The sequence below is a fragment of the Carcharhinus amblyrhynchos genome, chromosome 10 (genome assembly GCF_965287045.1).
Source record: "Carcharhinus amblyrhynchos chromosome 10, sCarAmb.v2.hapA, whole genome shotgun sequence".
Taxonomy (NCBI): Eukaryota; Metazoa; Chordata; class Chondrichthyes; order Carcharhiniformes; family Carcharhinidae; genus Carcharhinus; species Carcharhinus amblyrhynchos.
In genome coordinates this window covers 103,776,074-103,802,503 of record NC_137333.1, presented here as the reverse complement: position 1 = coordinate 103,802,503, position 26,430 = coordinate 103,776,074, and the positions used below count along the sequence as shown (strand labels likewise).

At 46.6% G+C, this 26,430-nt stretch overlaps 1 protein-coding gene across 2 annotated transcripts in view; it reads right to left on the bottom strand.

Moving 5' to 3' along the window:
* Nucleotides 1-8,097: 8,097 nt before the first annotated feature.
* Nucleotides 8,098-26,430, bottom strand: part of gdpd5b (glycerophosphodiester phosphodiesterase domain containing 5b) — a 238,203-nt gene continuing 219,870 nt past the window's right edge. Inside the window, exons 15-16 of one of the 2 annotated variants that reach the window (XM_080197703.1) lie at nt 16,707-16,819; nt 8,098-9,496 (exon numbers count right to left, since the gene is read on the bottom strand). In XM_080197703.1, the coding sequence (XP_080053829.1) occupies nt 9,372-9,496; nt 16,707-16,819 (238 nt within the window). In that variant the 3' untranslated portion in view covers nt 8,098-9,371. Of the gene's footprint in view, nt 9,497-16,668; nt 16,820-26,430 lie in introns of both variants that reach the window. The other variant, XM_080197704.1, reaches the window with a different exon arrangement.

The following is a 26,430-nucleotide window of genomic DNA, read 5'->3' as shown; positions in this document are numbered from 1 at the left end:
ATTGGCTATGCTAAATTGAGCCTAGCGTCAGAGGAATTCGCAGGGTAACAGGAATAGGGCCTGGATGGGATTGTGGTCAGTCCAGACTCAATGGGCTGAATGGCCTCCTTCTGTACAGTAGGAATCTATTTTGGGCAGCATGGTGGTTAGCACTGCTGCTTCACAGCTCCAGGGACCTGGATTTGATTCCCGGCTCGGGTCACTGTCTGTATGAAGTTTGCACATTCTCCTCATGTCTGCGTGGGTTTCCTCCGGGTACTCCAGTTTCCTCCCACAGTCCAAAGATGTGCAGGTTAGGTTGATTGGCTATGCTACGTAATTGCCCCTTAGTGTCCTGGGATGCATAGATAAGAGGGAGGTATAATATGTAGCGGTATGGGGGTAGGGCCTGGGTGGGACTGTGTTCGGTGCAGACTCGATGGGCTGAAGGGCCTCTTTCTGCACTGTAGGGTTTCTATGATCAATGATCTAAGTGAGTGGACGAGGGTCTAACAGATGGAATACAATGTTGGTAAATGTGAGGTCATCCATTTTGGTGGGAACAACAGCAAAATGGACCATTATTTAAGTGGTAAAAAATTGCAGTATGCTACTCTGCAGAGGGACCTGAGTGTCCTTGTGCAGGAATCTCAAGGAGTTGGTTTGCAGGTGCAGCAGGTCATTAAGAAGGCAAATGGAATTTTGTCCTTCATTGCTAGAGGGATGGAGTTTAAAAACAGCTGTACAATTTTGATCTCCTTACTTGAGAAAAGGATATAGAGAAAAAGGATATGGAGAAAAAGGATATACAGGGTCATAGAGGCCCATTGAGCCTTTACTTGAGAAAGGATATACTGGCGCTGGAGGGGGTGCAGAGGAGATTCACTAGGTTGATTCCAGAGTTGAGAGGGTTGGCTTATGAGAGACTGATTAGCCTGGGGTTATACTCATTGGAATTCAGAAGAATGGGGGGGAGATCTTATCGAAACATATAAGATTATGAAGAAAATAGATAAGATAGAAACAAGGAAGTTGTTTCCACTGGTGGGTGAAACTAGAACTAGTTTGACTAGTTTTGGGGCATAGCCACAAAATAAGGAGAAGTAGATTTAGGACTGAGTTGAGGAGGAACTTCTTCACACAAAGGGTTGTGAATCTGTGGAATTTTCTGCCCAGTGAAGCAGTTGAGGCTCCCTCATTGAATGTTTTTAAGATAAGAATAGATAAATTTTTGAACAGTAAAGGAATTAAGGGTTACGATGAGCAGGTGGGTAAGTGGAGCCGAGTTCACGAAAAGATCAGCCATGATCTTATTGAATGGTGGAGCAGGCTCGAGGGGCCAGATGGCCAACTCCTGCTCCTAGTTCTTATGTTATTCTGTTCTTATGTTATTGTTAGTGGATTGTTGTTATTTTACTATCCTTGCGCCCGGAAATTCCCGATTCATCCCAATTGCACAGTTTTTCCAGAGTTTTCCAGTTCCAGCTGTCACCACAATCCGCAGTGCAGCATCCTTTTGGGAACTCTGTCTGAGCAGAATAGTCAGGGGGAGACCTGTATGTATCCTCCTTTCAGATGGATATGGTAGTCGGGTAGTATAGCTAGTCAGGCCTGGTCTGGGCAGAAGGGTAGTCGGGTCAGGGAGGTATCAAGTCTGGTTAGGAGGGTAGTTGAGTTGGGTCAGAGGTGGGTAGTTCAGCGGGATTGGTTCTCTAATTACCTAGGTGTTAGACAAGGTCGGAATCTGTCTAACATTTCCCAACTAACTATCCAGGTAAATATCGTCCAATGCCTCTGACTCAGATATTCACGGAAGTTCCAGAGAACAGGAGATTTGCTCATTGGAAATTTAAACATCCCTTGCAATTTCCAAGTAAGTCCGTATGTGTGGACTAAGAAGGTCCTTTGCACTTCTTCAGTAGACACGCAATATCTCTGAAGATCATAGAATCCCTACAATGCAGAAAGGAGGCCATTTGGCCCATCAAATCTGCACTGACCACAATCCCACACAGGCCCTATCCTTGTAACCCCACGCATTTACCCTGCTAATCCCTTGACACCAGGGTCAATTTAGCATGGCCAATCCACCTAACCCATACATCTTTGGACTGAGAGAGGAAACCGGAGCACCCGGAGTAGACCCACGCAGACATGGGGGGGGAATGTGCAAACTCGGCACGAAAAGTGACCCGAGGCCTGGAACTGAACTTGGGTCCCTGGCACTGTGGAGCAGCAGTGTTAACAACTGTGCCACCGTGCCACTCTGTTGAGACCGGATAATTGGGACAGCACTGGCAGACTATTTTGGACATTTTTGTAAGTACATTTAAACAAATGCATATAAACTAATGACACAAGCAGCTGAGAGCCCCAGGGCAGAGGCCACTCCTTTGATCTGTTCTCAATTCCTCAGGAACAGTTGGAAAGGAAAGACTCAAGAAGCTTTCAAAATGCAGATTTTGTCTTAATTTTCATTGGACACTTTTGTCTATTCATGTTGCAAATATTGAGTTTTTAAGAAAACAAAATTACTGTGGATGCTGGAATCCAAAACAGAAAATGCTGGAAAATTTGCAACTCACCTGAGGAAGGGGCAAACCCCGAAAGCTTGTGGGTTTACTATCAAATAAACTGGTTGGACTTTAACCTGGTGTTGTGAGACTTTCTTACTGTGTTTACCCCAGTCCAACGCCGGCATCTCCACATCGAGAGAGGATAGAGCCAGTCACCCAGACTTGAAACATTTAGCTCTGTTTTCTCTCTCTCCGCAGAGGCTGTCGGACCTGCTGAGATTTTTCAGCGTTTTCTGTTTTTCTTTAAAAAAAAATGCTATCCAGTTAAGAATCATCCAATTGGACAGTGAATAGTGAACTGGACAGTTGGTTTTCCAATTGGTGCGGCAAGGTGTTAATGTCATTCAGGAGGGACATTCAGGTAGCCAATGGCAGGTGTGTGATAGTGAGGCAGTCGGAGGCAGACCTCATGCGAGGAAACCTCTGCAAACAGGCCCAGAGTTGACAAGCCCATGCAACAAGTGGTGGCGCAGTAGCACAGTGGTTAGCACTGCTGTTCTGCAGCGCCAGGGTCCCAGGTTCAATTCCCGGCTTGGGTCACTGTCTGTGCCGAATCTGCACATTCTCCCCGTATCTGTGTGGGTTTCCTCCGGTTTCTTCCCACATTCTGAAAGATGTGCTGGTTAGGTGCGTTGACCTGAACAGTCTCTGGATTGTGGTGACTAGGGGGTTTTTCACAGTAACTTCATTGCACTGTTAATGTACTTGTGACTGATAAATAAATTTTACTTTACAACTCAATGCTACTGCATCACTTCAGGGCTCAAGTATGCAATAGACTGTCATGTAGTGAAACATGCATTTTGGGTAATACTCATGCAGGTCCGAAACTTTAGAAAGGTTTTTGTCCACTTTCCGCAGACAGCATGTTAAGTTGGAGATGTGGCAAGAAATGCAGTGAGGCTGTAGCTCGTGGTTAGACAGAGAGACAGGGATTAGCGACGGGAAGGCCTGCACCATGTACAAGGTGGCATAGTGGTGAACACTGTGGCCTCACAGCGCCAGGGGCTCGGGTTTGATTCCCAGCTTGGTTCGGAGTCTGCATGTTCTCCCCGTGTATTGCCTGCAGATGCTCCTGTTTCCTCCCACAGTCTGAAAGACGTGCTGGTTAGGTGCATTGGCTGTGCTAAATTCTCCCTCAGTGTACCCAAACAGGCACCGGAGTGTGGCGACCTGGGAATTTTCACAATAACTTCATTGCAGTGTTAATGTAAGCCTACTTATGACACTAATAAATAATCTCACACACACACACACATCCAAAATAAACATGCATAATCAAAAATAATCTCAGCTCATCACAGAGATTTTTGTCTGAAAGGAGCTTAATCTTAATCAAATATTTTGATAGGAATATAGATGTTGGCTCTGAAAACACATATTGGCAGGTTTTGCAATCACACCTGACAAAAGGTGTTACTTCCCTACTGTGGAGGTGAAAAATTGTCAGATCTCTAAGAAGCTTACGCCATGCAAGATGAAATGACGATGCACAATTAAAAGTGTGCCAATAAGTTATTTCATAGCCAACAAAGCTATAACATGTGAAACAATTGTCTTCAGATGCACTCATTAGATAGCAAAATAGACACCAAAAATAACAACAAAATTACTTAGATACTGGTCGTCTCAACGAAGAACAGAAAATGCTGGAAAATCTCAGCATGCCTGGAAGCATCTGTGGAGAGAGAACTAGTTAAAGTTTTGAGTCCAATACAAGTTCTGGAGAGGAGTCATAGAATCCGACAGTGCAGGAGGTGGCCATTCAGCCCATCAAGTCTGCACTGACAACAATTCCACCAAGGACCTAGCCCCTTAATCCCATGTATTTACACTGCGACACTAAGGGGCAATTTAGCATGGCCAATCCACCTAACCCACACGTCTTTATTCTTTCATGGGTGCCACTGGCAAAGCCAGCATTTGTTGCCATACCTAATTACCCTTGAACCAAACAATTCAGAGGACAATTAAAAGTCAACCACATTGCTGTGTATCTTGTGTCACATAATTCAGATCGGAGTAAGGCTAGTAGATTTCCCTCCCTAAAGAACCACAGAATCTCTAGAGTGCAGAAGGAGACCATTTGGCCCATCAAGTCTGCACTGACTTTCTGCAATCATCTTACGCAGATCTACCCATGCACTTACCATGGCCAATTCACCTAACCCACACATCCCTGGACTGCAAGAGGGAACCGAAGATTCGATGCTTCTATGATTCACCCGGAGGAAACCCATGCAGATACGGGGAGAAAGTGCAAACTCCACACAGACAAACACCCAAGACTCGAATCGAACCTGGGTTCCTGGCGCTGTGAGGCAGCAGTGCTAACCACTGTGCAATTCCAGGACATTAGTAAATCCGATCTTTGTTTACATCAATGATAATTCCATGGTCACCATTCCTGAGCCTAGCTTTATATTCCAGATTTATTAATAGAACTTAAATTCCAGCAGCTGCCACATCTCCAAAGTATGAGTCTGGGCCTCTGGGTTACTAGTTCAGTGACATTGTCAGCTACGACTCTCACCAACTTTTACAGATGCACCATAGAAAGCATTCTTTCTGGTTGTATCACAGCTTGGTATGGGCTCCTACTCTGCCCAAGACCCCAAGAAACTACAAAACGGTCATGAATGAAGCCCAATCCATTACACAAATCAGCCTCCCATCCACTGACACTGTCTATACTTCCCGCCTCTTTAGGAAATGCATCCCAGACATTCTCTCTTCCACCTTCTTCCACTGAAGAAAGATACAAAAATATGAGATCATGGACCAAGTGGCTCAAGAACAGCTTCTTCCCTGCTGCTGTCAGACTTTTGAATGGATCTACTTTCATTAAGTTGATCTTTCTCTACACCTTAGCTATGACTGTGAAAGGTTGGAGAAACTGGGGCTCTTCTTAGAAAGACGGAGATTAAGGGGTGATATGATAGAGGTGTATAAAATAATGAAGGGAATAGATAGAGTCAACAGTGGTAGGCTTTTCCCTAGATTGGGGACAATTACGAGAGGTCACAATCTAAGGGTGAGGGGGGAGAAGTATAATTTGGATACGAGAGGAATGTTTTTCACGCAGAGGGTCGTGGGGGTATGGAACGTGCTACCAAGTAAGGTGGTGGAGGCAGGCACGCACATTGGACTTGTTTAAGGTTTACTTAGATAGACACATGAGCGAAACAGGGATGGAGGGTTATAGTAGAGGGTATTAAATAGGGTCAGAGCCTCGGGACGACACCGGAAATGTGGTATTACATGTTAATGTTTTGTCTTTTTATTCCACAGGTGTCGGTCCACCTTGTTGTCAAACGAGGGGCATGCACACGGTGGGTCATGCATGGGCTGCTCTTGGAGGTTCCGGGAGTGGCCTAGTACTTCATGTCGTTGTGTATGCTTAACCCTGGACCAGCAGACGGGCACCGCAACAGCTCAGTGACTATCACTGCTCGCTGTGCAGATACATGGATTTGGGCCTGTGTCTGTGGGAGTTTGCGCATTCTCCCTGTGGTTGCTCCGGTTCCCTCCCACACCCCAAAGATGTGCTCTTAGGCTGATTGGTGTACCAAATTGACACCATTCTCCCCTGAATCTGGCTACATTAGGGGTTCCATTCACATACACACAGGGCAGGGTAGGTGTAGGGTGATGCGGCGCGCGCGGGCTCGTTGGGCCGAAGGGCCTGTTTCCCGTGCTGGGTTGTTCTTTGTTTTTATTACATTCTGCACTCTCGTTTCCTTCTCTATGAATGGTATGCTTTGTCTCAAGAACCAATATTTTTCACTATATATTAATACATGTGATAATAATAAATCAAATCAAATCTCCACTGCTCCACCATTTCGCCCATTGCAACCTGTCCAAATGATGTTTCCACTGCGTTGACGCTTACTCACACCAGATACATGTCTTCCGCAGGCAAGGGGCTTGTAGAAATATGCATACCACCGCAAAAGGGCAAAAGAATGCAGCCACTGCAGAGGTGGGTGAACTGAATGTAGCTTCGTGCTCTTGGTCAGATACAACAACTGGCCACGTGTGATGGTGACCATTGGCTGCTCAAATATAAATATTCTAGTAAATTCAGGAGGATCTGTCACTCTCACAGAAGACAAAACATTCAGCAAACTTCAGAACTGGGCCATTCACTACAAATCAGGGAATACAAACCTTTCCCCTCACTGCAGTGACAAACCACTATCCCTTAGCATCCAGGGATTTTTTTTTAATTGATTCGTGGGATGCGGACGTTGCTGGCTGGCCAGCATTTATTGCCCATCCCTAGTTGCCTGAATCAACCAGAGTGCTGTGGCTCTGGAGTCACATGTAGGCCAGACCAGGTAAAGATGGCAGATTTCCTTCCCTAAAGGCCATTAGTGACCCAACCAGATTTTTCTGACAATTGACCATGCTTTCATGGTCATCAACAGATTCTTAATTCCAGATTTTTTTTTTATTGAATTCAAATTGCCATGGCAGGATTCGAAGCCAGATCTCCAGGACATTAGCTGAGCTTTTGGATTAATAATCCAGTGCTAATACCACTAGGCCATCACTTGCCTTGATGTGTGGCCATGGTAAATGCACAGGTTACAGGGATGGGACAGGGTGGAGAGGGGCCTGGGTGAGATGCTCTTTCAGTGAGTCATGCAGTCTCAATGGGCTGAATGGCCTCCTTCTGCATTGTAGGGATTTTATGATTCTTCAAGGGAAGCAGTCATGCCAAAGTGTGATCACATTTTTGCCTTGGTGGGAAGTGACAATTGACTTCTCTTCAACAGTCACGAGTTCAGTAAATTTGTGAACTCTCTGGGCTTTACTCATTAAAATAACTCACATCGATTTGGCCAAGGACTAATGGGGAAATCTATGCACACATTGAAAAAAGTGATGCGTACAGCTACAGTGGAGAGTGAATGATGGAAATAAAAGCTGTAAAGAGGATTCACTCTTGGCTTCACAAGTACAGAGTGAATCCTCATTCTATTACAGAAGCTATACCACTCTTGTACATCCTGAGCAGACATGTCTTCCTGAACTACCCCTGGAACTAATCACCATTAACATGTACATGAATGCGATCGATAACAGAAGGATTGAATGAGAGTGAATGCAAAGTGAAATGTGAAATTCAGAGTTACGCCACAGAAGCCAGGAGATAAATTTCTTGTGAAACATGATGGTCGTGTTGGAAAGCAAACAATGATCCCCGCACCACCCAATGTCATCCAACCATTTGTTGTGACCAACACAAGAGGATCAATGGTTACTGCCAAGCGCAGTTCACAAATCAATACATAAAATGCATCATTCTTCAAAGCACTGGAACCATAAATATTGAATGCCAACCTGATGTGACATGACGCCCTATTTGGGAGAGAAAACATGCACCATATTGGAAATGATCATATTACAAAGTGAATTATTTTCAGTTGGTGAGCAAATCCTTCATCCCACTGCATACGACTTGAGTGCATTATTAAAGTAACACAAATGTTTGCCGATGTAACAGTGTCACTGGTGAAGTTAAACATTCAAATTATGCTTAAAGTTTATTCTTCACATTTTGAAAACAAACCATAGAAATACGCTACGACTCATTTACCAAGAAGGGAGAGATGTAGTGTATTGAAAATCGTATTGTGCATTTTGTCCATTTAAGGCTACCATATACACTTGTACCAGCTGAGGGAGTCTAGAAGGAGAATAAAGAAATCTATGTTTTAACAGTACGTGCAGTTTTGATTCTGAATGCATCTTGCTGAATCTTGCTGGATGAAACACAGTGAAACTCTTCCACAGCACCGTCACCTCAGAGTTTGACATCCCTCACATTAAAGATTCAGGAATTCCCTGGACTCGCTAGGAATTGAAGATTAGCTTCCAGAGCACCGCAGCGATTAGCCCAGGGAGGAGGAGAAGAATCACAGGGACCATTTTAAAAAAAAGACATGTTTCTTGCCCCTATTGTCTTTGGATCTATCAGTCAAGGAGACAATGGAAAAAGGAAAGACAATGGAGTGAGGCGGTTGGAACTAAGAGGTCACGTCATGAAGCCTCCAGGAACATGAGCAACTAGGGTTGGTGAGACCGGGTTCACCAACAAACATGCTTGGGATGAATAGCGCATTAAGACAACTGCAAAACTATCAGAGCCATTCCACACCAAAATATAAACCAAAGAAACCACTGTGTGCGACTCTGAATACTTATCACCAAGTAAAAATGTTGCTTTGTCATATATATATATATATATATATTTAAATGTAATTTTATATACCCACAAAATGTAAACTGAACATACAACCAACCAATGGAAGGGAAAAATAGGAGGAGACCAGATTCCACAAGAACTGTGGGATCTCTCCACAAGAGCAAGGAACGATTGAACCGGCAGGCATCAGGTGTCCGAGAGGTTCCTGCATTCACATCCCACCGGCCCCCACCCCATTCCCTCAGACCTGCAAAGTTGGCGGGGGGGGGAGGGGGGGGTGCCTGAGAATTTGTTTCAGGGGGAGCAGGGAATGACCTCTTCCTTCACATGCACAGCACTGATCTGAGGTCTGTCCCCCACGCCCCTTACCCACCCCTTCAGTTCACTGTCGTCAAGTCAGTTCACAGCAAAGAAAAAAAGAATCACAGTCCGTGATCTCCCCGGCTCGAGGGGGAAACTGGGAGCAGACGGCGGCAGAGAGGGGTGGAGGGGAAAGGGGGGAGCGGGTGGGAGATTGGAGGTGAGGGTGGGGGTAGTGGCAGATGGACTTGCTCCTGAAATCGGGCATAATGAAAAGGGAGAAGGCTGGCGGGCGCCTCTCAGTTGATCCGCATCTTGGCGCCGCGACGGGCCAGGGGGCTGACGGCCTCGTGTGTAAATCCATCAAAGCCGCTCTCGGAGCAGAGGGAGCCATCTTCGGAATTGGCCATGCCATTGTTGATCTCTGCAACACAGGACAGACAGGAGGTTAGTGCTGAGCCAACCCAAAAGCATCAGGAAAAATCCACTGGGATACCTTTAGGAGCAATGTCCTGGGAAAGGAAAGGATGGAGGGGCAGGGGATGGAGGAGAGGGGAGGGGTGGGTGATGGAGGGGAGGGGAGGGGAGGGGAGGGAGGAGGGGAGGGTGATGGAGGGAAGAGGAGGGCTGGGTGATGGAGGAGGGGAGGGAAGGGAAGGGGTGGGGTGGGGTGGGTGATGGAGGAGAGGGGAGGGGAGGGGAGGGGAGGGGAGAGGTGGGTGATGGAGGGGAGGGGAGGGGTGGGTGATGGAGGGGAGGGGAGGGGAGGGTGATGGAAGGGAGGGGAGGGGAGGGGTGGGTGATGGAGGGGAGGGGAGGGGTGGGTGATGGAGGGGAGGGGAGGGGAGGCGAGGGGTGGGTGATGGAGGGGAGGGGAGGGGAGGGTGATGGAGGGGAGGGGAGGGGAGGGTGATGGAGGGGAGGGGAGGGGAGGGGAGGGGTGGGTGATGGGAGGGGAGGGGAGGGGTGGGTGATGGAGGGGAGGGGAGGGGAGGGGTGGGTGATGGAGGGGGAGGGAGAGGAATGAGGGTAGAAGGAAGAACAGAACAAATGAAAAATAAAATGGTAAAACGAATATTTCTGAAGCTCCTTCCCAGCTTTAGCTTGTCCCCAAACACTTCAAAATCAATGCAGTATTTTTACAGCCACCGGGACAAGAATGTAAAAACAAGATAATTGATGAGAATTTGTCCTTGATTAAATACACAGTGAGTTGTGGTGATCCGGAAGCAGACTCAACAGGAACGTTCCGACAGGAACTGAAGTGATACTGCAATGGGGGGTTTTTTGGGGGAGGGGGGGCAATGGGGGAAGGGGGTGATAGTGGCGACACTGGGAAGAAATGCAGTGTGGGCACTTCTGGCAGAGCAGACTCAAGGAGCCGGGTGACCTACTCCCACCCCTAACGCATATGTCTGTGTTTATACTCCACACAAGCCTCCACTCACTTATCTCTTCTCCCTTGCTCCCCTACCCTGCAATTAAAGTTTAAAGTGACACAAGTAGGCTTACTTTAACACTGCAATGAAGTAACTGAAAATCCCCTAGTCGCCACACTCCAGCGCCTGTTCGGGTACACTGAGGGAGAATTTAGCACGGCCAATGCACCTAAGCACGTCTTATGAGGATAGGTTGAGGCAGCTCAGTCTTTTCTCCTTAGAGAGAGACGAAGGATGAGAGGTGACCTGATAGAGGTTTATAAAGATGTTGAGAGGTATAGATCGGGTGGATTCTCAGAGGCTTTTCCCCAGGGCTGGAATGGTTGCTACGAGAGGACACAGGTTTAAGGTGCTGGGGAGCAGGTACAGAGGAGATGTCAGGGGTAAGTTTTTCACTCAGAGGGTGGTGGGTGAGTGGAATCGGCTGCTGTCGGTCGTGGTGGAAGCAAATTTGATAGGGTCTTTTAAGAGACTTCTGGACGAGTACATGGAGCTTAATAGAATTGAGGGTTATAGGTAAGCCGAGTAGGTATGGATATCATCGGCGCAACTTGTGGGCCGAAGGGCCTGTTTGTACTGTAGTTTTTCTATGTTCTATGTCTTTCGGATTGTGGGAGGAAACCGGAACACTTGGAGGCGACCCATGCAGGCACAGGGAGAACGTGCAGACTCCGCACAGACAGTGATCCAAGCCAGGAATCGAACCCAGGTCCCCTGGCACTGTGAGGCAGCAGTGCTAACCCAGTGTGCCACCGTGCCGCCCGGATCCTCTCCCTCACAGAGACATCAAGCCTTTTCTCAAATAAATAGATGGTGGAGAGGCTTTGAGGAGTAAGGGGATGACAAGATCAGCAGGGCCAAATGGCCTGTTCCTGCAGCACTTTCTTTTATCTGTGCATCTTGAGATCATAAACAGTGTTATACAAATGCAAATCTTCCTTTTCTTTGATCAGAATTAGAGAGGTACATGTCAAAGCAGTTATGAGCATATAAGAACTGATATTAAACACTGGATTAGCATGAAAACCTCTGGCAATCTGGAGGGGGAGTAGCAAAGGAGAAGGCGGCAATCTGCTACAGATATTTAGTTCAAAGGAGGAAGTGGCGGCGATCACAATCACTCATGTCTGCAGCACAGGCAGATAATAATAGCTACGATTTCCTTCCCCAAAGGGTGAACCAGATGGTATTTAAATGACAATCCTACAGCTTCTGGGTCACCAGTACAGAGACTGTTTTTTTATTCCAGATTTATTTAATCGAATTTAAATTCCTCTATTGCTGTGGTGGGGTTTGAACTCAGGGGATGGGATGGTGGCACAGTGGTTAGCACTGCTGCCTCACAGCACCAAGGACCTGAGTTCGATTCCAGCCTTGGGTGGCTGACTGTGTGGAGTCTGCACACTCTCCCCGTGTCTGAGTGGGTTTCCTTCGGGTGCTCCAGTTTCCTCCCACACTCCAAAGATGGGCAGGTTAGATGGATTGTCCATGCTAAATTGCCTTTTAGAATCTCAAGATGTGTAGGTTAGGGGGATTGGCCATGCTAAATTGCTCTTTAGTATCTCAAGATGTGGAGATTAGAGGGATTAACACAGTAAACATGTGGGGTTACGGGGAAAGGGTCTGGGTGGGAACCTCTGCCAGACAGCTGGTGCAAACTTAATGGGCTAAATGGTGTCCTTCTGCACTCTGATCTCTCTCTACACCCCAGCTACGACTGTACCACTACATTCTGCACTCTCTCCTTTCCTTCTCTATGAATGTTATGCTTTATCTGTATAGCACAAGAAACAATACTTTTCACTGCATACTAATACATGTGACTATAATAAATCACATCAAATGTAGTGGTTGTATGATTCACGTCTCTGGATCTTTAGCCCAGGTCTTGGGATTACTAACCCAGTAATCTTACCATTAGGATCTCATGTCCGGTATGTGGACCATAAAACATAAACTTAGAAACTAGAAACAGGCATAGGCCATTCAGCCCTTTGAGCTTGTTCTGCCACTCATTGTGATCATGGCTGATTAAGATTCAGGGACGAGGCCCGTTGGTAATAATTCAGGAAAGATACTGGCCACTCCAGGGACTTTTTGTATTCTTGCACGAGGCTAGAATGAGAAGTGAACTCTTTATTTGTTACCTTCCTCCTTTCTAAGTGATGAGTTCTGATGGGGAGCAAAACTACTCACCATCTCATGAGCTTTGCAAGTAACTGACTGTATTGCAGAATTTATTAAGAAAGCTTATTAAATCATACTCCCTCCAGTCCATGTGCCTGTATAATAAGGGAAGGATGGCAAACATCCAGAGCCAAACAACTTGCATTGTTTCAGATTCCAGCATCCGCAGTATCTTATTAGATTGCATTGATAGAGCTTTGTAAAGATGGCGAAACGTTCCAATGCACTTCTGGGCAGTATTACCAAGCAAAACCTGACACAGCAACATAAGGACTGGTGGCCAGACGACTGGTCAAAGACGTATAATTTAAGCCTCATTTGAAATGAGTTGTATGACGTAGAGAGGTTCACGGTGAGAATTCCAGAGCTTCCTGCAAAAGCCAAAACCCTGCAGAGGCTGGAAATCTGAAAGAAATTCTTGGACATGCTCAGCAGGAGAAGCAATACCAGTGGGAGAAAAGCAGAGTTCGGGGCTGTAATGGAGGTCACGGGGTGGGGTCTTGTCCACCAGCTGGATAGACAGCGAGAACACCATATTATTGCCTTCTGGGGAGACCTACCACATTAAGTGCCACTCAGGCATTTGACAGGCCAGCAGTGGGCCTTACCTCAGGATTAAGGATCCAGGGGTAGTAGTCTTGCCCACCAAGGTCTGCTGGTCAACATCTCTACTGAATGGCAGTACCACCAGCAAGGCGATGGCTACAGCTGGTCCAGCACCCTCCAGAGGCTGAGGGTGTTCACTGGATTCCAGAGCACAATGGAGTAACAGTAGGGAAGGTAAAAGGGTTCAGGTCATGGGAGTGGAAGAGGGACAAAGGATGAGGGATTGGCAGCAAGGGTCGAGGGCTGGCTCTTAGCAGCCATCTCCTCCCCCTTTAGTCTGACCCATGTGGTTGTTTCAAACTGGTTTATTCATACGGAGTGGGTATGCCTCACAGGAGTACAGATTTTCCATCCTCTCTCCTGAGTGTCCAGCACACAATTACTAATATCACTGTTACACCATGGTCTAGAGCACTTATTACAATAATAATTCTATTAACCCATTACACCAAATTGTCCCATAGATGACACCCACCCTTCTTTAGGCTGGTGTCTCCACTGCTGCCACCATGTTTCATTCCGCTTGCTGATTTGCCTGGCTTATCGTGTCGAAAGAGACAATGGTTTGACTCAGATAATTCCTTCCAACTGGCTTCCATACAATATACGCATGCTGACTCACTGAACTGGGACATCAATACTGATGTTATTGTTCACTCATTACAATAATGGCTAACACGGGGGGGACACAGCTTTAAATTGAGGGGTGGTAATTATAGGACGGATGTCAGAGGTAGGTTCTTTACTCAGAGGGTAGGAAGGGCGTGGAATGCCCTGCCTGCAGCAGTTGTGGACTCGCCAACTTTAAGAGCGTTCAAATGGTCAGTGGATAGGCATATGGATATCATTGGAATAGTTTAGGTTAGAGGGTCATTAGATTGGTTCCACTGGTCGGCGCAACATTGAGGGCCAAAGGGCCTGCACCGCACTGTAATGTTCTATAAATGTTCGATTACACTACATCTCCCCCTCCCCCCTTCACCCTCAATCAGGTACTGAGCTTTGGAACGTTACCCCTTCCCCAACCACGAGTCGACAAGCCACTCCGCACAGGTTGGCTCGTCATGTTCCCCACGCAGGGAGCCCCCTTCAGCCGCTGGTGGGACAAGGGCTTTAAAGTGGGCGGTGGGAAGGTCATCCAGGATCTACGGGAATAAATTTCTTCATGGATGCTTGCGAATCTTTGGGATTCCCGGCTCTAGAGAGCTCAGTTGTGGGGCATGTTCAAGTCTGAGTGTTTGGGGCATTGAAGGAACTGGGAGAAGAGGCAACAGGGGAGAAAAATGGAGTCGAGATGGAAGACTTGTTGGCCTTATCTTCTTCACTCTTGTTATTCTGTAATAAGAGTCAATGGGAATGAGCGCATGTCCAGGGAACTGGTGGCAGTCCCAAATATCTTCCTTAGTCCAGGTGGGGCTGCTGTATTTAATCAGCCAAAGTGGCAAGGGGCAGTCATTAGAACCTGAAGATCCAGTTACTATTGGAAGGAAAAGAAAGCCCTTAACATATTCTACATTGAACCAAAGCCGTTCTTTCTTATTTGAAGGCCAGTGGCAGGATTTGTAACCCAAGACCCACACCCACCCCCCCCCAAAATCTGCCTCCCACCCACACACCCCTCCACCTAACCACACACTCTGAAAGACACATCAGTTTAGATTCCTAAATTCATACACATCGGCAGCACAGAATGAGGCCATAGAACCATAGAAAATTACAGCTCAGAAACAGGCCTTTTGGCCCTTCTTGTCTGTGCCCAACCATTTTTTGCCTCGTCCCACTCACCTGCACTTGGACTATATCACTCCACACCCCTCTCATCCATGAACCCATCGAAGTTTTTCTTAAATGTTAAAAGTGACCCCGCATTTATCCAGCAGCTCATTCCACACTCCCACCACTCTCTGCGTGAAGAAGCTCCCCCTAATATTCCCTTTAAACTTTTCTCCTTTCACCCTTAACCCATGCCCTCTGGTTTTTTTCTCCCCTATTTAGTCCATCAGGTCTACGCCGGTCAGCAGGGATCTGACTACACTCATCCCATTTTCCAGAGTCTGGTCCATTGCCCTGGAGGTCATGCAGCCTAAGTGAAATATCTAAACACATTTTCTTAACGCACTTATGGCATGTGGACATCGCTGGCCAGGCTAGCATTTATGGCTCATCCCTAGCCGCCCTTGGGATGGTAGTGCTGAGCTGCCTTCCTGAACTGCTGCAGTCTCTAAGGTGTAGGTACACCCACAGTGCTGTTAGGAGGGAGTTCCAGGATTTTGACCCAGCCACAGCAAAGGAACGGTGATATATTTCCAAGTCAGGATGGTGAGTGGCTTGGAGGGGAACTTGCTGCTACTCCTGTCCTTTGAGATGGCAGCGGTTGTGGGTTTCAACAGTACAACCTTCTAAAATACTGCAAGAGTCTTTGACGCAACCATCTTTTCAGGATTCCAGTCTCCCACATCCTCTGGGTGAAAAGGTTTTTCCTTAACTCCCCTTTTAGCCTACTACCCATTACCTTAAACCTCCACCCCTTGGTTATTGACCCCTCCATTAATGGAAAAAGTGTCTTCCTATCCATGCTCTTTACAATCGTACAGACCTCAATCAGGTCCCCCCTCAATCTTTGCTGCTCTAAGGAAAACAGCGCTGTCCTTTCCAATCTCTTTATAGCCCAGGTGACATCCGGGTAAATCCCCCCTGCACCCCCTCCAGTTCCTTTGACAAAAATACTGTGGATGCTGGAAAACAAGAAGTGCCGGAAAGACTCAGCAGGTTTGACAGCATCTATGGAGAGAGAAAGAGAGTCACCGCTTCGAGTCCTTTTTTGGAACAAGAGTCATCTCAGTCTCAACTGAACAGTCAACAGTTGGAAGCTTTTTTCCGAGGCAGAAATGACAATTGCAAGGGGGCCCAAGTTCAAGATAAGAGGGGAAAGGTCCAATGGAGATGCGCGGGGGAAGTTTTTCTCTTACAGAGAGGGTGATGGAAACGCACTGCCAAGTGAGGTGGTTGAGGCAGATGCGTTTGCGACATTTAAGACTTATCTGGACAGACACACGAACAGACGGGGAATAGAGAGATACAGGAACTTGTTCTAGATAGGGCAATGTGACTGGCGCAGGCTTAGGGGATCGAAGGGCCTGTTCCTGTGTTGTACTTTTCCTTGTTCAAGATGTTAACTCTCCACAGATGCTGCCAGATCTGCTGAGCATTTGCAGGGCTTTTCTGTTCTTATTTCATTTCTTTTTAAAAAATATTAATCACTATTAACGTCAAAATGGCTGGGCCAGCATTTGTTGCCCATCCCTAATTATCCTCGAGACTAAGTATATCATCAATCGCATGACCAAGAAATCATCGTTCTCACCTTGATGAGTTAAGGATGCAAGCATGGCTGCATCGTACCTGCAAAGATGAGTTTCTCTTTCATTATATTGACGTCCTTGCTTGACCGGCGAACTGCAGCGCTCAGCATGATCTGCTCCGGGTTATAGGTCCTCATGCTGCCCAGTCGCCACCTGCAATGTGGAAACAGGTTGTTAAAAGACTCCCCCATCCCTGCACTTCCATCAGAACCATCTTAGGCATTAATCTGTCCAATGCCTTCCTTTAGACCATGATGTGGATGGGGTTGGACTGGGGTGGGCACAGTAAGTAGTCTCAGAACACCAGGTTAAAGTCCAACAGGTTTATTTGGCATCACGAGCTTTCAGAGCACTTCATCAGGTGAGTGCAGGATTTGTTTCACAAACAGGACATATATAGTTTTAACCTGTGCTTAACCCTCTCTCTACTCACATTGTCTGCACCTGTAAAGACTTGCTTACCAGTTAAGACTCGCATTCCAAGCATTATCTTATAATTGAGTCTGTGCCCGTATATGCCCTGTTTGTGAAACAAACCCTGCACTCGCCTGATGAAGGGGCAGTGCTCTGAAAGCTTATGCTACCAAATAAACCTATTGGACTTCAACCTGGTGGTGTATGGTGTTGAAATTTGCTGATGACACCAAGATTGGTGGAACGGCAAATTGTGCGGAGGGTGTGGAGAGTCTGCAGAAGGATCTAGATAGGCTGGGCGAATGGGCCAAGAAATGGCAAATGGAATTTAATGTTGGTAAGTGCGAGATGGTCCACTTTGGTAGGAATAATGGTAGGAAGGACTATTACTTACGTGGAGAAAAACTGCAGCAGGCGACGGTGCAGAGGGACCTCGGGGTCCTTGTGCATGAGTCGCAAAAACCCAGCCTGCAGGTGCAGCAGGTGGTCAGGAAGGCGAATGGGATGCTGGCCTTCATAGCGAGGGGGATTGAATATAAAAGTAGGGAGGTCTTGCTGCAGCTGTATAGGGCATTGGTGAGGCCGCAGCTGGAGTACTGTGTGCAGTTTTGGTCGCCGTACTTACGCAAGGATATTTTGGCCTTGGAGGGAGTGCAGAGGAGGTTTACTAGGCTGATACCGGAGTTGAGGGGGTTGAGCTATGAGGAGAGGCTGAATAAACTAGGCTTGTACTCGTTAGAGTTTAGAAGAATGAGGGGAGATCTCATTGAGACGTATAAGATGATGAATGGGATGGATAGGATAGAGGTGGAGAGACTCTTCCTGCTCAGAAAGGACAGTAGGACTAGGGGGCACAGCCTCAAGATAAAGGGGGGGCGGTTTAGAACGGAGTTGAGGAGGAACTTCTTCACTCAAAGGGTGGTGAATCTCTGGAATTCTCTGCCCATTGAAGTGGTGGAGGCTGCCTCGCTAAATATTTTTAAGACGCGGGTTGATGGGTTTTTGATAAGAGAGGGGATTAAGGGTTATGGGGAGAGGGTGGGAATGTGGAACTGAGCCACGACAGATCAGCCATGATCTTATTGAATGGCGGGGCAGGCTCGAAGGGCTAGATGGCCTACTCCTGCTCCTATCTCTTATGTTCTTATGTTCTTTAGGCCCCATCATGAACAGTTATGAGAGGGGGGAAACGGGAGTGGGGAGGGCTGGCAGTGAGATGATAGGAGCTGGGGATGTGGGCAAGGAGAAGAGGAGATATGCTCTGACTTATTTCCTCTTTCACTCTCTCCAGGCAACCAAACACGTCCTTGCTTCCTCCAGACAAATTAATGCTTATTTATTAGTGTCACAAGTAGGCTTACATTAACACCGCAAAGAAGTTACTGTGAAAATCCCCTAGTCGCCACACTCCGGCGCCTGTTTGGGCACACTGAGGGAGAATTTAGCATGGCCAATGCACCTAACCAGCACGTCTTTCGGACTGCGGGAGGAAACCGGAGCACCCGGAGGAAACCCATGCAGACACAGGGAGAGTGTGCAAACTCCACACAGACAGTGACCCAAGCTGGGGATCGAACCTGGGTCACTAGCACATTGCGGTGACTGTGCTAACCGCTGTGCTGTCAATGGACAGGTGCTTGATGGCCATCGCTGATGTGAAGGGGGCCTCTTCCATGTTGTGCCCCTCTTTGATAATGAATCTAATCCAGACAAAGTTAAAGGACAGGGTTTTACTAATCGAGTAGGGAATTGCGTACCATCCGACGAGGCAGGCTGAAGCCTACCCTGGAACTATTACGGTTTACCTCCCGCTGGGCATCATCCAAACTTACAACCGTGGAAGGAAAACTCAGAGTGAAAATATCTTGGGGCAGAAAAAGCACTCGTCCCACTTTTAAGAATTGAAGTTACCATCTCCACGGGCAACACAATAACAACTTATGTTTGTGCAGCACCCCTTATCGTAATGAAATGTCCTGAAATACTTCACAGGAGCATCCTAAAAAGGTGCAGTGTTGAAACACATATGGAGATACAAGGGCATACGCCAAAGGTTTGGTCAAAGTGGTAGGTTTTAAGGAGTGACTTAAAGGGGGAGAGGGGGGGAGAGGGAGGAGAGAGGGGTGGAGGGAATTCCAGACCCAAACTAAAGCCACCAAAGGATCATAGATTAGAATCTCCCCAGTGCAGAAGGAGCCTGCACTGACTCTCTTATCCAGGCCCTATCCCCATGTATGCATTCCACTAATCTCTCTAATCTACAAATCTTGGGATATTAAGGGACAATTTACCATGGCCAATCCACCTAACCTACAGATCTTGGGATATTAAGGGATAATTTAGCATGATCAATCCAGCTAAACTGTACTTCTTTGGAATGTGGAAGCAAACTGGAGAACGAGGATGAAACCATAGGTTTCCTCTGGGTGCTCCAGTCTCCTCCCACAGTCCAAAGATCGGGTTAGATTGAGTGGCCGTGCTAAATTGACCCAAAGTTCGGGAGATTAGTGGGGTAAATATGTGGGGTTACAGGAATAAGGTGGGATTGTTGTCAGTTCAGGCTCGATAGGCCGAATGACCTCTTTCTGTACTGTAGGGATCCTACGAGCATTCTATGAACCCACACAGACACGGGGAGAACATGCAAACTCCACACAGTCAGTGACCTAAGCGGGAAGTCGAACCCAAGGTCCCTGTCGCTGTGAGGCAACAGTGCTAACCACTGTGCCACTGCCCATCAGTAGAGGATTAGTCAAACCCAAATATTCGCAAGTGTGCGGGGTTGGATGGGCATGAGAAAACTGTAGCATTGAATGGCTGGCTGCCAAAGAATTGGGAGAATTCAGTCAGAATGTGTCCACATTCATAAGCTAGACACTGTTGGCCTTGACTTCATGTGTATATGTAACTGTTTCCCTCACTTACTGAGGTCAGAATACCAATGTTCATTCTAAACATACAAGAGACCTCCTCCAATTTCTGAAAACCAGGTCACAGAGACATAGGGTTTTGCAGCATGGAAACAGGCCCTTCAGCCCAACTTATCCATGCTGCCCTTTTTCTTAAAGCCCTAAGTTAGTCCCAATTGTCCGCATTTGGCCCACATTCCTCCATACCCATCTAACAGTCTAAACACTTTTTAAAAGACAAAACAGAGTGTGATATTTAATCAATAATCTGCTTCGCCTCAACAGAGCACAGTGACAGGTTAAAGTTTATGTTTCTTCCACAACTTTATTGTCTTAATGGAGCCAAGAATGTTTTATAGGGCACGTTTCAAGATAGTGTGCAGAGGCCCGATATTAAGCTCCTGTCCCCACTTTGAACAGAGTCAATTGTTGCCAGCAATAGAAAGTGGCGGGGCATGAATCACACAGGGAGAGAAACTCAAACAAAACCCAACCCTTTTGGACTTAGTACCCCCCCCCCCCCCCCGAGTTCAAACAACTCACATTTTTCCTATCATAAAGATTTTAACAGGCAGTGAGAGAGCCAGAAACTGATGTGAATACCATTGAAGTGTGGATAAGGTCTATCTACCTGCCATGATCCGCTCTTTAAGCTGAAAAGCGACAGGCTAGAGCTGCCACAGAGCTTAACAATACCCCCTTCTGAACTGCTTTGATTGACAGGCCAGCTGGTGCAAGTTAGGAATAAAACCATAGCGTCTGATTGTGCAGAATCCTTTGTTGATATCTCCCCAAGGATAGAATCTTAATCAATGTATAATCACATCAATCAGATCAGCAAAGGTAGCCTGAAAGGTAAGTCATAGAATCAGAGAATTCCTACAGCGCAGAAGGAGGCTATTTGGCCCATCGAGTCTGCAGCCACGATCTTATTGAATGGCGGGGCAGGCTCGAAGGGCTAGATGGCCTACTCCTGCTCCTACTTCTTATGTTCTTATGCACCGATTACAATCCCACCCAGGCTCCATGCCCGTAACCCCACATATTTACCCTGTTAATCCTCCTGACATTCAGGTCAATTTAGCACGGCCAATCAATCTAACCCACGTATCTTTGGCCTGTGGGAGGAAACCGGAGCAACCCAGAGGAAACCCACCAAGATGCAGGGAGAATTGCAAACTCCACAGAGTCGCCCAAGGCTGGAATTGACTCCGGGTCCCTGGCACTGTGAGGCAGCAGTGCTAACCACTGTGCTACCGAGTGTTTGCGGGATAGCTTTCGCAAGTCAACATTCGACAGTCAACCAGAGGGCAGGCTATTCTAGATCTAGTAATGCACAATCAATCAGATAGGATTAATTAAGGACAACATAGTAAAGGCCAGCAGCGATCACAACTGGACATCACAACAGGCCTTTATAAATTGGAGTATCGAGTATAAAAGTTGGAGTGTTATGGTAAGGTTGTATGAGGCATTGGTGAGGCCGAATTTAGGGTATTGTGTACAGTTTTGGTCACCTAGTTACAGGAAGGATGTAAATAAGGTTGAAAGAGTGCAGAGAAGGTTCACGAGGATGTTGCAGGGACTTGAGAAGCTGAGTTACAGAGAGAGATTGAGTAAGTTAGGACTTGATTCCCTGGAGCGTAGAAGAACGAGGGGAGATTTGATAGAGGTGTATAAGATTTTGATGGGTATAGATAGAGTGAATGCAAGCAGGCTTTTTCCACTGAGGCTAGGGGAGAAAAAAAGAGGGTCATGGGTTAAGGGTGAAAGGAGAAAAGTTTAAAGGGAATATTAGCAGGGGGCTTCTTCACACAGAGAGTGGTGGGAGTGTGGAATGAGCTGCCGGATAAAGTGGTAAATGCAGGGTCACTTTTAACATTTAAGAAAAGCTTGGACAGGTTCATGGATGAGAAGGGTGTGGAGGGATATGGTTCAAGTGCAAGTCAGTGAGACTAGGAAAAAAATGGTTGGACACAGACAAGAAGGGCCAAAGGGTCTGTTTCTGAGCTCTAATTTTCTATGGTTTTCTATGGACAGAATTTCACATTCCGTTTGAGGGAGAGAAGAATGGATCTAAGACTAGTGTTTCAACTTAAAAAGGGCACTTATGAAGGCAGAGTTGTCTTAAATGACTTTTGAAATTAGGTTAAGAGCTAAGTAAGTGGAGAGGCAGGGTCAGGCATTTAACGAAGGTGATATGACGTAATACTCAGCAAAGAACTTTCCGATTAGAAAACGTGAATCAAGAGGAGGGATGTACCAGCTGTGGCTAACTAAGGAAGTTAAAGATGGTATAAAATTGAAAGATAAAGCCACAATTCTGCAAAGATTACAGGCAGGTAAAAAAAACCTGGCAGAAAATATGAAAAAATAATAAGGAGGGAACGTCATGGCAGCTGGTGTGATTTAAATTTAATTATTAACAATCTGAAATTAAAAAGCTAGTCTTGAGCAAGAGTGACCATGAAAATATTGTTGATTTTCGGAAAAATCCATCTGCTTCATTAATGTCCTTTAGGGAAAGAAATCTACCTTCCTGACCTGGTCAGACCTATACGTGACTCCAGATCCACGGCAATGTAGTTGACTCTTGACTGCCCTCTGAAATGGCCGAGCAAGGCAATAAACCCAGATAGCTCACAAAAAGGACAGGTCATCCAGCATTGGACCTATGCACAATGGCAAACCTATGTCAACCCCTGCAATGTCCTCCTTATTACTGTTTGGGGAGATGCGACAAAATTGAGAGAGCTGTCACACAGATTAATCGAGCAACAGCCTGATGCAGTCATACTCTCAGAATCATACCTTACAGATAATGTCACTATCCTTTGCTATGTCCTGTCCCACCAGCAGGACAGACCCAGCAGAGGTGATGGCACTGTGGTAAACAGTCATAAGAACATAAGAAATAGGAGCAGGAGTAGGCCATCTAGCCCTTCGAGCCTGCCCCGCCATTCAATAAGATCATGGCTGATCTGAAGTGGATCAGTTCCACTTTCCCGCTTTCTCCCCATAACCCTTAATTCCCCTGTCTATCAGAAATCTATCTACCCGTGACTTAAATATATTCAGCAAGGTAGCCTCCACCACTTCAATGGGCAGAGAATTCCAGAGATTCACCACCTTTTGAGTGAAGAAGTTCCTCCTCAACTCTGATCTAAACTGCACCCCCCTTTATTTTGAGGCTGTGCCCTCTAGTCCTGCTATCCTTTCTAAGCAGGAAGAATCTCTCTACCTTTACCCTATCCATCCCCTTCATTACCTTATACGTCTCTATAAGCTCCCCCCTCAGCCTTCTAAACTCCAACGAGTACAGACCCAGTCTATTCAGTCTCTCCTCATAGGCCAACCTCCTCATCTCCGGTATCAGCCTAGTGAACCTCCTCTGCACTCCCTCCAAGGCCAATATATCCTTCCGCAAGTGCGGCGACCAAAACTGCACACAGTACTCCAGCTGCAGCCTCACCAGTGCCCTGTACAGTTGCAGCAAGACCTCCCTACTTTTATATTCTATCCCCCTCGCTATAAAGGCCGGCATCCCATTCGCCTTCTTGATCACCTGCTGCACCTGCAGACTGGGCTTTTGCGACTCGTGCACAAGGACCCCCAGGTCCCTCTGCACCGTAGCATGCTGCAGCTTTTCGCCTTTTAAATAATAATCCCTCCTACTATTATTTCTACCAAAGTGGTTAACCTCACATTTGCTAACATTATACTCCATCTGCCAGGTCCTCACCCACTCGCTCAGCCTATCCAGGTCTCTCTGCAGACTTTCCACACCCTCCACTCATCTTCGTGTCACCAGCAAATTTCGTTACCCCACATTCAGCCCCCTCCTCCAGATCATCTATATAAATGGTAAACAGTTGAGGCCCCAGCACCGATCCCTGTGGCACTCCACTAGTCACCAACCGCCAATCAGAATAGCATCCATTGATTCCAACTCTCTGCTTCCTATTAGACAACCAATCCTCTATCCACGCTAACACCCTACCCCCGTGCACCCTAACCTTTTGCAGTCATGAGGGAGCTAGCCTCAAGAGTTCTCAACATTGACTCTGGACCCCATGAAGTCTAATGGCATCAGGTCCAACATAGGCAATGAAACCTCCTTCTGGTTGCCAGCTATCATTTCCCCTCAACTGATGACTCAGTATGTTTTCCCCATCATTAATTGGGATAGTCATGGTGTAAAGGGCTTAAAGGGGCTAGATTTCTTTAAATGTATTCAGGAGATCTTCTTAGGTCGGTATATAGAAGGTCTAACAAGGGATGACGCAGTGCTGGATTAATTCTGGAGAAAGAAGCTGGACAGCTGTTCAAGGTGGCAGTGGGGAGCATTTTAATAATAGTGACCACAACATAATATGATTTAAGTTTGTTATGGTTAAAAGATGGTCTGCAAAAAATGGTTTTGGATTCGCGATGGCAAATTTTATTATATTAAAGGAAGATCAGGCCTAAGTAGACTAGGAACTGCTTCCTGTGGGAAAATTTACAACAGAACAGTGGGGGTTCTAAATGGCAATGTGATGGAGATTACAGGCTCAATATGTTCCCTTTAGGGTGAAATGTAAGAGCAACAAGCTCAGAGAACTCTGGATATCTTGGAATATTCAGGACCGGATATGAAAGGAAAGGGAGGCTTTTAGCAGATGCGAGGTAGCAGGTGGGAGGCAAGGGAAGAGATTGCAGGAGCTCTGACTCAAATTTTTAATTCCTCTTTGGCCACAGGGGAGGTGGCAGAGGACTGGAGGACGGCTAATGTGGTTCCGCTTTTCAAGAGGGAGGTAAAGATAAACGAGGGAATTACAGACTAGTGAGTCGCACATCAGTGGTAGGGAAACTACTGGAAAAAAACTCTGAAGCAGACGATTGCTCTTCACTCGTAGATAGTCGACGTGGCTTTATCAGAGAGAGGTCATGCCCAATCAATTTGATTTAATTTTTCAAGGTGGTGATTGGGTGTGTAGAAGAGAGTAGCGCAGTTGATGTAGTTTATTTAGATTTCAGCAAAGCCTTTGACGGGGTCTCACTTGGGAGAGCGATAAAGAAGGTAAAAGGACATGGGATCCAGGGTAAGCTGCCAAGTTGGATGCAGGACTGGCTTAGTAGTAGGAGACGGGAGGGCGGTGATAAAAGGCTGTTTGTGTGACTGGAGGCTGGTGTCCACTGGCATAGCACAGGGATCAGTGCTAGGTCCCTTATTATTCATGATATATATATATATATAAATGACATAGGCGAGATGATAAGAAGGTCTGTGGATGACATGAAGATTGGAAGGGTGGTTAATCATGAGGAAGAAGGTCTTAGGCTGCAGAAAGATTATAGATGGGTTGGTCACATGGGCAGATCAGTGGCAGATGAAGATTAATCCTGAAAAGTGCAAGTGATGTACTTTGAGAGGAGTAACAAGACAAAGGAGTACTCACTGAATGGAACAACACTCGGGAACTCAGGAACAGAGGGATCTGGGGCTGCTTGTCCACAAGGGTCGGGGGGTGGATGTGTTCGAGTCCAGACAGTGGAGTAGAGTATGAAAATTAAAATTTGACTCTTTAGAAGCAATGCCAGGAAGCGTTTCTGCAAATAGTGGGTAACAGAAATCTGGAACTCTGCCAGAAAGTTCTGTTTAAAATTTCAAAATGGAGAGTGGTACAGTGGTTAGCATTGCTGCCTCACAGTGCCAGGGACCTGGGTTCAATTCCTGGCTTGGGTCATTGTCTGTGTGAAGTCTGCATGTTCTCCCCATGTCTGCGTGGGTTTCCTCCACGTGTTCCAGTTTCCTCTCACAGTCTTAAAGACATGCTTGTTAGGTGCAATGGCCATGCTAAATTGTCCCTTAATCTTCCAAGATGTGTAGTTAGGTGGATTGGCCATGGGAAATGGGTGGGATTATGGGGATAGGGTGGGAGAGAGGTCCTGGGTAAGGTACTCTGTCGATGCAGGCTTGTTGGACCGAATGGTCTCTTCTGCACCTTAAGGATTTATGATGGACCTTCTTTGCCTCGGAAATGGTAGCAAGGGACGTTGGAAGGAAGGTGGTTAGTTGTGGATAAAATACTAAGCAGTCACAATCTAAGAGAATGGCAGAACAAAATGGGGAGGGGCTCAAGTGTCAATGGCATTGATTCAGAAGCAGACACAGTACAAAGCAGCCAGCTCGAGTGCTGATTCCTTAGTGCACTGACACTGATGGCAAGTTCCAAAAAACCTAAGAGACTTTACCAGACAATAAAGCCTTTGGATAATCCCTGCGGCTCAGTCAAACAGCAGAGCTTCCCAGACCTCAACTAGGATTAGCCCCCTGGAAATTTCAGGGCAAAGATCAACCTCAAGCACAGAGCTACGAGCAAAACGCTGGAAACAAAAATAGGGAGGGGGAGGGGGCAACATTAAGAATTATTTTGATCGGAATAATCAGAAGTGGAT